At 40.6% G+C, this 12,799-nt stretch overlaps 1 protein-coding gene across 19 annotated transcripts in view; it reads right to left on the bottom strand.

The window, feature by feature from the left end:
- Positions 1–12,799, bottom strand: part of NRXN3 (neurexin 3) — a 1,692,180-nt gene that overhangs the window by 880,929 nt on the left and 798,452 nt on the right. For all 19 annotated transcript variants that reach the window (XR_003795953.1, XR_003795956.1, XR_003795954.1 and 16 more), the window contains 2 exons: positions 12,357–12,547; positions 11,382–11,555 (listed from right to left, as the gene is read on the bottom strand). Coding sequence is in view for 15 of the 19 variants with exons in the window: in XM_029238319.1 (XP_029094152.1) it covers positions 11,382–11,555; positions 12,357–12,547 (365 nt within the window). In the remaining 4 variants the exon portion in view is untranslated. The remainder of the gene's footprint in view (positions 1–11,381; positions 11,556–12,356; positions 12,548–12,799) is intronic.

Genomic DNA, 12,799 nt, shown 5'->3' with positions numbered 1-12,799 from the left:
TAACATAAACCTTTGGAATTACATATTTAGAAAGTTTTTAAATTATTAATAGTAACTACAAACTACACTAAAGCTTCAGGGACTCCCTGTATAGGGCTGGTGTATTAAATATGTAATGAATCCTCACTAAAATAGTCACATATTCTTTTGAGAACGGATGGTGACTTTCTTTGTGTAGTAGGGAAAGTGACAAGGCAACAGAAGTATGCATGAAAGGACTAAGTAAGTTGTCAATGATGTTTGTAGGTATTTCGGTTTTAACTCCCAGCTCTGTTTTTAGTTTACTGGAAAGCACTGCACTGTCTTTTTTCTTTATTTTTTTCACATGATAACTCTGATGGCTGCCACAAATTTCTCATTATTCTGCTTGAATCTGGGGTTGTTTTTATTTCTAAGAATTGTCCCAGACAGTCATTTCATGCCTGTTACTGCTCAAATCCACCTTTGCTGTACATGCAAACTGACTCAGTCAACTCCTCTTCAAGGTCTCGAAAAATCAAAAGTTGACAGACTGCCTTTTATTACTTGCAGGTCCTTGAGACAGAAGTGCTGTTGGAAGCACAGGACACTTGTATCAGAGTGTGTATCTGTTAATGCCTAAGTAGGACTTAACCAAGCCTATGCCTCAAACATCCCAGTTTAAAATGGATAAATAACCAGCACCAGCTGGTCTTGGCCATAACGGAAAGATAGGCTTGGTGAGTGGGGGAGCCTGGAATGATACATCTGGGCTGATTCCCAATATCCATTTATCCTAAAGGGCAAGGCTGGTAGCCCGCTGGTGGGACCAGGTGGGGCTGGCTTAACAATATTCATCGTCTTTAATCACACAGCATGAGGTGTTTGTCAAAGGGCTTAGAATCTGTGACTGGAACCTGATTGGTGAAGCATCACCACAGTAGAACTCTGTGCCAGTCAAAGGGTTTGCTGGCCCCATATAAGGCCCAGCTGCCATGGGAAGAAGCTGTATGCGAGCTGCCATGGGCTGCTTAAAGAGGTATCTTCCACCTTCAATTTTATTTCCCACGTTTGTAAGTTCATAAACCCTTCCGCTTTTACATTTTAAAATTTACATGGTTTCATAGAGGAAGGATGACTGAGCAGTAATTGAGTGGGAAAGAAAAAAAGAAAGAACAAAAAAAGGAAGATGAATATACATAGATATATGTATCTGTGCATATGTGTGTATGTGCGAAAGATCCTTACCAACTTCCTGAGCAACCTACAGTCTCTATTGCTAAAATATAAGAATTAAAGTGTTGAGGCTTCATGAAAGGTATTCTTGACATTAGGGATAAGGTTATCCTTACTTAGCTGCAAGTATGTCTTGGTCCCTACAACAAAGATACTTCTGTAGCTCTCAAAGTACTTCTACATTTACAGTGTTGGGTCCTCTGGGGTTTTCCAAAGGGAGTCATTTACAGGCAACATAAGATTCATCCCTTTTAATTGGCAGAAACCCAACTCACTTCTATTTAATTTTAAAATAAGAAAGCAATGATCCTTAAATGTGTCAAGCATCCCTCTTCATAAAGAGCCAGCTGAGAAGTGAATGCTCTAGTTCCCACTTTCCAGAAGATTAAGCAAAGTCAGAGAACAGGGTCCTGAATGTTATTATAAAATTTCATTGGCAGAAAGACCTAAGAGCAGCTGTGTTCCCAAGATCTTACTTCTTCATCTTGAGGGCAGGACCTATGCCTTGCTCATGCTCAGAAAGGCACTGAGACAGGGCTCATCGAGGATGCTCAGGTGTTTATGGCTTCCTCTCCTCAAGCAAGGGTTCAAAACAGTTGCTTGGTTAGGGCGCTGAGCGAAAAAGACCAACAATAAAATCCAACAGTTGTGGGACATGGGGACAGTTTCAATAACACCCCGGTTCTCCTCAATCACTTCAGCCCTCTCACCATACAATGAGTTAAAATAAGTCAAGATGGGCATGGGAATTGGTTGAAACCAAGACGCCTTCATGAGTTCTTTATCTCCAGTGGCCTTTGATTTCCTGTGTTCCTGTTAACAACTAGAACTCCGAGGGAAAAAAAATAAAATAAAACCTGATCTGTAACATGTATGTAAGCTGAGTTTCATGGCGTAAAATACTCCCACCACAGCCAATTTCAAGCGAATATGTGTTACATGATGCCAAGAAGCTTACAAAATTCCTGAAAATTCCTGTGCTGGTGCCAGCTCTAGCACAGCACTTCCCTCAATGGCCAATGAACAGCGAAGAATAATTATACTTGGTGAGTAAAGCAATTTACCCACGTGACACTTCCAGACAAGAGAGGTGACAGTAATACCTGCCCTTGTTGGAGTGTGTGTAAAGGCGAGAGAATGGTGTCATCGTAAAGCCTTCTTGCTCAATCCACCCTGTCTTCAGAGGGTGCCTGCGTAATATAGGTCAAATGATTAGATCGTCCCTTCTTTTTAAAATCAGGAACAGGTCCTCAAAAGTCAATGCTGCCTCAGAAGATGTAAACTGGGACCTCATTTTCTGCTTTTCCTTCTTTTCTCAGCACTGATGTACCAGCTTGTTGGAGCAGTAGAGGGAATTTTTTAAAAGAGAGAGAGAGATAAGGGATTTCTAAGGCCAGGCTGGACAAAAAGACAGCTAATTTAAAATACTTTGTTTTCATGAACATAGTGCACAAATCATCTAGAACTTAGTGAAATAGTATTGCTATGAAAACCAGCTATCATAAAGTCAGCTGGAGGACACTGGGACACTCTCTGGTTATCTCTGTACTGTTTCTGCTTTGGAAATATGCAAATCCAGACTCACACCATATAGTACAGTAGGGGAAAGGCCATAAGCGTTAAAATACAGCTTTATTACTTACTAGCAATGTGATCTTGGGCTAATTACCTAAATTCTCTGAACCCCCGTTTCCCCATCTGTATAAAGGAGAAGTTGTTTCTACCTCACACGGTATAAGGATTGAATCAGATAATATATATAAGATCTATAAAGTCATCCATGAACTGGCGATAACAATATCTGTCATGCAAGGTTGTCATCATCATGGAGACACAATACCCTTAGCATGTGCGTGAACTAAGGAAACCCTCAAATAAAGGGTATTCTCAATTCCGCTGGAAAGGAAAATCAATTTCTACCCATTGTAGTTGGGTGTGTAATTGGTCAGGACTGCAGAAATGAACACATTGAGGTAGTTAAGTCATAGTTACAGTTCTTTTGTGAAAAACCTCTGTCATGCAACGTTGAGAGACAAGAGGCAGAAACCACTGTGGAAAGTTCCATTTAATTCCTGTCTCTCTTATTATTTCCCATAATGCAAACCATCTTTGAGGAACTGACTTCTATGAGGTCAAACACTATACTACACAAAATACAATAGAGAAAGTAACACATCTCTTAGCTTTGGATAAAATGAAGTGAGGAACTATAGTCCTCACAGTAAGGAAAGTTGGAGAATTACCTATTAGAAGAATTTGGCTGATGCCAACTCTTAACCTAAAATGACTTGAAAGAATCTGTGGGTTTTCAAGGTATCCAAACTCAAAACATTTATTGACTTACTTAAGATACGCACCACTTGGAACCAAATCTGATTAATACATGGCCCTCTCCTACCCACATGCCCATCGTCTGGGCAGAGGGACAACTTACATTTCCAGAGAAGAAGCCCATCAACTCCAAAGACAGAAGCTGCTAAGGGGCATTATAATGGAAAGCAGGGAGAGGATATTCTGATTAATCCCCTAAACCAATAAAGAGCTATTTTTTTTTACTTTTCATGATTATGACTCATCTGCCTCACTCCCCAAAGATCAAACTTCATATTTCTTTTATAGCTGAGCAGGTCCCTTCTTAAATGAACATGCTTTTAGGGAATCTTTTCCTCTCTAGGAATACCCCTCTTGCAAATAAAGAGGAATTAGAAAATTACTTCTGAAAAGTCCATGGATATTGTTATTCTATTCAAGGAACCTTGAGGTTCAAGGGGCTGTACCTCTCAGCAATGCAACACCTCCCATGGACCTCAGGGGAGCTCCTACTTCCTCTCTTAACCTGGAGGGATGCAAAGTGTGACCTAAACCAGGGCCGTCAATCACGTTCCTCCCTGACACCTTTGGTCATGATGTGTAAAAGCATCTGCTATGAAACAAAGCAACACTGCAGAGGTGGGAGGGAAATACACAGGAGAGAAAGCTCCTTTTCTTCCTCACTCCTCAGAGGTTTCATCTGAGAGAGAAACATGTTTATCTTCTTAGCCCACAAGAGTAACAACTGTCAGGTTCACACCTCTTCCCTCTGTCTTGGAATATGCTACTTCCCTCCTAACCACTCTCTGCTCCCACCTCCTGTCCTCCTCATCCATTCTCCACTCTGGTGTCAGAGTGATCTTGAAAAGATGAAACTCTGATCCAAGTCTCTGTCCTCCTTACAGCGCCCTTGGGGTAAAGTCCAACTCCTTACACAAAAAGTCTGCCATCACCCGTCTCCATCCTACTGCTCCAGCTTTGTGTATATCACATCCCCACGTGAGTGTTATTTCAGCCCAATGGAGCTTCCTGTAGGTGCCCAAACTGGCCAAGCTCTTAAGTGAGCTTCCACCTCTCATCCATCTAAAACATGTTGCCCTTCAGACGCAGTTCAAACTCTGCCTAGAAAATATCCCCTGACTACCCACCATGATCATCATGACCCTACACAGCGCAGCAGCCCTCCTCCACAGACACACAGCGTGCTCCACGTCCACTCTAGCATAGCAGTTTTCACTCTGCACTGTAGCTACTGGCTGATCTCCTACGGATTTATTTGATGTCAGACTGTACCTCACCTGTAATCCCAGTACCTAGCTAAGTATCTGATACACAGGAGTAGCTGAGTTCCTGTTAAACTGAACAGCACAATCACTGGAGAAGAATGAATGAATGAATGAACAAACAAACAAATAAATAAATATTTTTAAAAACACCACTCCAGCAACACAATGACAAGAGGATTCAAGCTGTTGACTTGCCCCGACCCATTTTGCCACTTCCTAGACCCACTGTTATATTTCCTTATGAATATGATGTGCCTTTACTTTTCAGACCGCCTCATTTCTTTGTCATGTTTTTATTGTCCTTCACACTTAATGTTAATTAGTCCTATCTGTGCCCACAGGTTGTAGCCGAAAAAGCCAGCATGAGTAATGGTCCATACCCCAATGTCAGGAAAATAAAAGGGAAAGGCATTCACATCCTAAAGGTCTTTTGCCATAATACTGGGAAGGACTAAGATGACTCAGAATAATTACAAAGAATAACAGCTCCTGCCACAAAGAGACTGTTAAGTCATTACAAGAATGGAAGAGAGTTTGGGTCAATGGAGTAATCACATAAAAACCATACTGATGACTAGACTGCTTCTATAAATGAGCAAATTAAGACACTCTATTATGTCCCCAAATCTATACCTACACTTTGGTCAACAATTTATAGTAGGCATAGAAATCAACTAGTTCTTTGTATGATTCCTACAAACCATTTCTCCTTTGAATGGAAATTTTAAGATCATTTTGCTACATATGAAGTCCCCGTGGAAGTTTCTGGGGATTCAAAATCCACACAGTTACTACCATGAAGAACGGTAAAGTCTAGGGAGAGATGCAGTTGTCTAGTTTTATCTAGTAAGTCTGGTCACAAAGAGCCTTGACAACCTTGAATTGTCTCATTATAGATCAAATCCTGTCCCCTTCTCTCTCCCCTCCATTTACAGAGTGACATGGAGTAGAACTATTTGGAAAATTGAATAGAATGTCTAAAAACAACAGCCTTCCATATTACTGAAAGGAACCTACATATTTGAAATTGAAAACTATTGTACCGCTACCTAGAACTTCAAAGTACTAATCCAGTGCATGTTCCTTTCATTAATTTTATGAAATATTAGCATATTTGTGAATCGGCTAAGAGGGGATGAAGAAGAGTTATAGTAAAATGGCTAGAGAGACCTCATCTAGTTGATATCCACCCGAGAGAGACACTTGTACTGGTTACCTTCATGACATATAACAAGTCACTGCAAAGTAAATGACCTTTTAGGTGAAAAGTAATTTTTAAAGCTACCTTTGTCTTAACCACTTCTTACAATCTGTGCTGATTGCAAATTCGCAGAGGCCATCCAAGGCTCAATTCTCCCCTCAACTATCGGCTGAAAGATACCTAAAATGCAGGTTCTCATCTCGCTACTCTGAGTCAAAGTAGCCTGACACGACAGGACAGGTGAACCATTACAGACTTTGCAAGGTGCCTCTCTGAATGGTAGAAGAAGCAGTGTCTGCAGTAGATACTCACTGATATCTAACATGCAGGCATTTTAAAGGGTATTCAGGGTAAAATCAATAGATCGATAGATCCTCTTCTTCCCCAAGAGTACTTTTTTTCTTTAGAATCATAAAACAGGAAATTAAAGTGCTCAATCAAAATCCCCAATAGGAGACATAAAACTCTAGAATGTTTTAATGAGATTAATATCTCCCAAATGCCTAAAAGATTTCTTTAAAATGAGTTAAGAGAAAATGGCATTATCTTTCATAACATCTAAGCACTCAAAAGCCCTGCTCTGAGAAATGACCTCCCTGACCCAGAAAATAATAAATTAAGAACTCAAATGGGCGTGTTTTTTTTTTTCATTTTCCAAGTGCTGTCTTGTGTCTCTAGTGAATAAATTAAAAGGAGCCAACCCCTCCATGGCAACTACTTGGAGAGGCATTTCCAGAAGTGGATTAATATGCCTGTGGGTAGTCACAATATAGGATGTTGTCAAACCTCTCTGGTCCCCCCAAAATGAAATCATATTCCCATCCCCAAGACGCCTCACCTTGGTTGTTATTTTTCATGCAGTGATTTGGGTTTTCTGCCACTGTTCATAAAGAACACAGGGTTCAGCCCCCTCCCCATAACCGCTGCTGTCCAAGAGGTGTGACAGCTTGAAGTCCTCTAAAGATAAGATACCAAGGGTTACCCAGGACATCTTTCAGTCCAAAGTGGTAATGGGAACAAGAACCTTCTCTACCTTGCAGGTCAGCTTTGGTCAACGCAACTTTGTTAGCAAAAGAACAGAAAAGGCGAAAACAATAACCAGAGGTTAGTAAGAGGTACAGCAAACCAGGGTAACATTAAAGAAAGGAAAACACAATCGGCATAATCAACATCACTCGAACAGACAACTGAAATGCTCTACAGCTTCTCCAGAGACAGCACAGACAGGGGACGCAGAGACCAGGGTGGAGCAGGCCTCATCACAGCCACATCAGCAGAGCAGGGGCGGGGAAACGTTGGACTGGACAGAGCACAGGCAGTGGTTACAAGAGCCTTCCCACAACCATACAGCCAACCCCAAGGCACATGGTCCAGAAAAATGATTTTCCATCAGTCAGGATAAACATCAAGAAATAAGGGTAGTACATGGCCAGACTGAAAGACACGTGTGCACAACCAGACGGAGCCCACAAAAATAATTCTGAACATTTAGGAGTTAAGCGTGGAAGAGTCGCTTGGGAGCACTCCTTGTAACCTCCTGAAAATGCCACCGAGGAATTTGACACTAGAATTGGGCATTTGAATGAAGGTGATTTGGGAACACCAACAATCTCGGTTGGCTTAATTTATAAAAATGCAGCCAAACCCAAACGGCTGTGGGCAAAATGGCACCAAACCAACGTCCTTTTTATTTATTTACACCAGTCTCAAAATGAAGCACGTGTGCTTCTCTCCGATGTTTACCGTCTGCAGTTGTGGAATCGGATTTCTAGCCAATACATGCCTTGGTCTCTGCAGCAAAGCTGGCCTCAAGATAGAAAGAGATATTTACCAGCCAAGTACTGAATCAGACATAAAAACTCCTAGTCCAAATTGAGAGGTTGCAAGTCACAGCTAGATGTTGGCTAGGCTGTCCAGAAATTGCACTTAATTTCTAAATTATATACTCTGCATATATTAGAAACATAAAATAAAAACCTAATTCAATATTTTTTTTCTTTCTTACTATAAACAATCAAGAGCCAAAGAGCAGTGGATTAATGTGTCTTTAAAATAATTCCAGACTCTTTGGGATTAGACATAATACAGAAAGTAATCCAATTGCTCCTTAGGGATCTTGTGTCATTATCAATGACTTTGACACATATAAGAACATATGATATATCCTAGCCTGTGTACCCCAAATATGTTAAAAATAAAACACATTCACCATCGTGACAAGATTCAGGCTTTAGTTCTTAGTAATGAATCCTTATCCCCCACTTGTTTCCTATTCTAGGCATAGAAATGATAAATCAAGAATTGTGTTCTGTTTCCTATGACTTGCCTAACTGTCAAAGGCCTTCCTGAGGGTCCAGTACTATGTACAGAGATTCACAATGAGAATGATACTTTTTTGCAGTCTTTCCAAGGTTTTGTGCCCTTCATTTCCCTCCCCATCATCTTCCATAGTGCCCTAAAAAACTCCTGGTATCTCTTACAAGGGCTTATTCACAATAGTGCAAACTTCCAATGACAGTAATTTATGCCTTAACCCACTTTTTGGCCATTTTTCCTGGCCACTTAGGCTAATTATCCAAGTCATTTGTGTACAATAAACAAGGGCTTTCTTCCCTCAGAACTCATCCTCCACTTCATGCCACCCAGTGGGGTGGTCATAATGCTCCATGGGTAACCATCATAATTATCTCCATGGCAATAGAGTGCAGTGTTATTAGGCCCATAGGACTTGCCATAGATGCAGATGGTAGAGCCAGCAAGCCACAATATTCAGCTTTGAACAATCACCCATACTCAGAGGAAGGTCAGAACCCACCATAATGCATGTGATGAGTCATGCCAAACTGCACATAGAGCTGTAGGTAGGGATAGGAACATTTTCTCCAATCAGATGGGTAATTTCTTTTCTCTAATGCTCCCACAACTTCCCCTAAAGCTCTCATAAGTGGAGTCCATTCCACCTTTACACTATACATTTTAATCCACTTTTATAAAGGTTGGTTTAGACTTCCTTTTAATCAAATGCTACAGCTTTACCTCCTTACACCCCATTTTTTTTTTTTTTTTTTTTTTGCGGTACGCAGGCCTCTCACTGTTGTGGCCTCTCCCGTTGCAGAGCACAGGCTCCGGACGCACAGGCTCAGCGGCCATGGCTCACGGGCCTAGACGCTCCGCGGCATGTGGGATCTTCCCGGACTGGGGCATGAACCCATATCCTCTGAGTCGGGAGGCAGACTCTCAACCATTGCGCCACCAGGGAAGCCCAACCCCAGTTTTTATACTCTGTAGAACTGTGCCTCCGATACAGTAGCCATAGATGCATGTGGCTATTGAGTACCTTAAAGGTGTGGTCTGAATTGGGGTGTGCTACAAGTGCAAAATATACACTTGATTTTGAAGGCTCATATGAAAAAAATAAAATGTCTAACTAAAAATTTTATAATGAGTATATGCTGAAATGATAATATTTTGGATATATTAGGTTAAGTTAAATAAAATGTAAAATTAAACTTAACTTTACCTGTTACTTTGTATCTTTGTTTTTAAATGCAGCTACCAGGAAATTTAAAATTACGTATATGACTTACATTATATTTCTATCAGGCGATGTTGCAATGGAGTTAAATGGATGATGCCTGTTGACTTTTAAATCTACAGAACTGATGGCATGATAAAAATATTTAACATTTGAAGAGAGCCTTATACTTTTGAATATGAGCTTTTATATTATGATTTTACTAGATGTGATTAATTATTCCAGGAAAACTGGAATTTCTGTCATTCCACAATCTCCTAAACTAGTATACTCAAATTAATTCTCAAATGGCGCATCAATTTCAGGACTTCCCTTAACACCCAAAAGAACTAAGAGCAGGCCAATAAAACAAAAACTTTTGAGTTGAATGAAATTGTGCATTTTCAGGAGAAGAAAGCAAAGTGGCTGCTTTAAATGCTTGGTGATTCCCAACTTCCTGTCCCTCCTGTACACACACAACATATTTGGCTAACAGAATTTAAGAAATATTTCTGGCTAAAAGAAAACTGGAGAGGGTTATAGGGACAAGCAGCCTTATTACTAGTGCAAACTGGTAACAAGAAACTGACCCTTAGGCAAAGGAAAATGACTTCCATACTATAAATAAGCCTGGGAAGCTGATGAGAAGCTTTTATTAAAATGTGCTTTATGATGGCAAGTGAAGGACTGAAGCTGGTTAAGAACAGGAGTGATAAATGAAGTTGAACAGTTAGAAGATGAATGAACAGGTTGGATGTGGTAAATTAATGAGGGATACAAGAAAACAGTATATTGCACAAAAAACCATGAGGCTCCATCAGACAAAAGAATACATAGGTCCTGGTGACTGATCAGATCATCCTCTTTGCCTTTCAAGTTAGACACGAGTCACCTTTTCAGCCTACCCAAGGAGTCTGGGGAAGGCTGAAAATGTGTCTGCTCTCCCCTGCTGGTTAAAACTAGATAGCTTTTATTGTAAAGAGCTATTGGACTCAAATGACCTATAAAATTCAGTTAGTATCTCAAGAGACAGTGGATTATCTACAGAAAGAGGGTGAGCATGGTTTGTTGTGCTGCATGGGTGGGCATGCAATGCTATTAAATGTCTCACATTAGATAATGTTTGTAAATAATAATCCTACCACTATATATGTACCAGGCATTCTATATATAACTCTGACTTATATATATTACCTTCCAAGGTAAGTTTTATTGTCCCATTTTACAGATGAGGAAGATATCATTCAGAGAGGTTAAGTAACTTGTCAAAAGTCACACAGCCAACAGGAACTACTACGTGGACCTAAATCCAGGTCTTTCTAACATCAAAGCCCATGCTGTTCCACTACACCACACCAAGAAACTGCCAAAAGATGCCTGACATCTAGTAAGTGCTCAGTAACTGTCACTTCCCTTCCTCCATCATGGCATTCTGACATCATTTTCCTACCTTCTGCTCAGTTTGCATTAAATAATGCAGTCACTATTAGCAACATAAGAAATATTTTATTAATGGTGACGCTCACATAAAAGTCTCTGATTTGTACCTCCCTGTGTATTAAGATATAAATAAAAGTCCCTGATACCCTTTCAGCCATGCTGGAAGCAAAGGCACAAGTCAGGAGAAGCCTGATGTCAATGCCAGGAAAGGTCCTCTATGGCAAGTATGAAAGACATCTGCCAACATATTGTACCTTCCTGGAGCCTGTGCCACATGTCTTGACATACTCAGCCAGTGACAGGAGGACATCAGTGGTGATGCAATGTCCGATAGTGAATGGGATGAGAGGGGACTGGTAAACCAAGGAAGGAGGCACTGGCAGAGGCAGCAAAGAGGCTTGCGACAGAATGTAGCTTAAAAAGAAAAAGGTTGTACCTTCACAGCCACGCTCAATCTGTCCACTCCGATGGAGGGCATCGTTGATGAGGTCTGGCAGGCGTCCATTCAAGTCCACTGATGCCAGACAGCCCTGAAAGCCATCCCGGGAGGCCACGAGCTTTGGGAGGTTGCTGTACATGCCTTGGGCCAGACCTGCCATGTAGAGGTCACCTGGAAAGGAAAATAGGTAGTAAAAGCAAATGGGTAAATGGTATGGAAACCACGTCAACAAAAGCCAAGTCACATTAGACTGTTCACTAGATAATGGTAATACAGCTGGGGGGGGAACAGCATAAACAAAATTATTACCAGAGTTTCTACATTGTAAAAAGAAGAAACTAACATTTCTTATGTGTCATTCATTTTATACACATCATCTCACAAATTTTAATCACCATATCCATTCTATGAGGTAGGTATTGTTCCCATTTTACGATGAAGTAAAGATTAACAACATTTTCAACAAAGCAACCACTTATGGAGTGCTTTTTATGTGCTTGTTACCAATAGTATGCTGAGAATATTATACACATTATTCCATCAAAACTCCTAACAGCCCAGAAAGGTAGTAACAATTATTATCCTCATTTTGCCAAAAATAAAAAAATAAAAGTATATAGAAGCTGAACAAGGCTAAGAAATTTTACCAAAGTCACCCAGGCGGTAAATGACTCAGCTGAGATTCCAAAACCTACATGCCTTCCTCTGTATTATGATCCCTCCACATTTTGACATTTATCCCCTCATCACTCAGCTCCCACATGCCCAAGGTTTACAGAGAAAACAAACCATCCCTAAGGAGTGGTAGAAGTAAAAACTAACAAATTGCATCATGTTATAATTCAATGTTGTTAAAATAGGTTATGTATGATGTATCAAAAATGCATGGCGCTCCTAAACTGTAGTTTACCTCTGGAAACAGCCCTTCCACTGTTAAGCTCTAAAAAGGAGAAACTTCTTTACAAGGTTTACCTTTCAAATCCAGATTTTTGGCACCATTGATAACCTGAGTGACCACCTTAGTGTCCACTTTCAGGCTGTGGGTGTTACTGTTGTCCCGGGTGATGACGACGTTGTGCCACTGGTTGTCATTCAGGGGGCGGTCACTATTGCCTTTGATCACATTGGGGCCGTTTCCGAGGTCAAACACGTAGTGTATGTACCTAGGAGGAACCACAAGCACCCAATGACTTGAGATTCCCTGCAGTGGTTTAAAGGCAATGTGTACATAACTGGCATTGGGGGCTTCAAATCCCCCAAGCTAGACTGGCATCATGCAAGAATAACTAAAAGCTTGATTTAAGAATATAAAAATAATCAGCTCCTATTCTACCAGACTTCACTTGAGTTCTATACTCATTGAATCCATTTCTTTAACACTACCCAGTAAAAATCCAGAGACACAAAGCAGTACA

Source organism: Monodon monoceros, unplaced genomic scaffold (genome assembly GCF_005190385.1).
Source record: "Monodon monoceros isolate NGI ecotype Baffin Bay Population unplaced genomic scaffold, NGI_Narwhal_1 Super_Scaffold_21, whole genome shotgun sequence".
NCBI classification, from domain to species: Eukaryota; Metazoa; Chordata; class Mammalia; order Artiodactyla; family Monodontidae; genus Monodon; species Monodon monoceros.
This window is presented reverse-complemented; position numbering and strand designations above follow the sequence as displayed.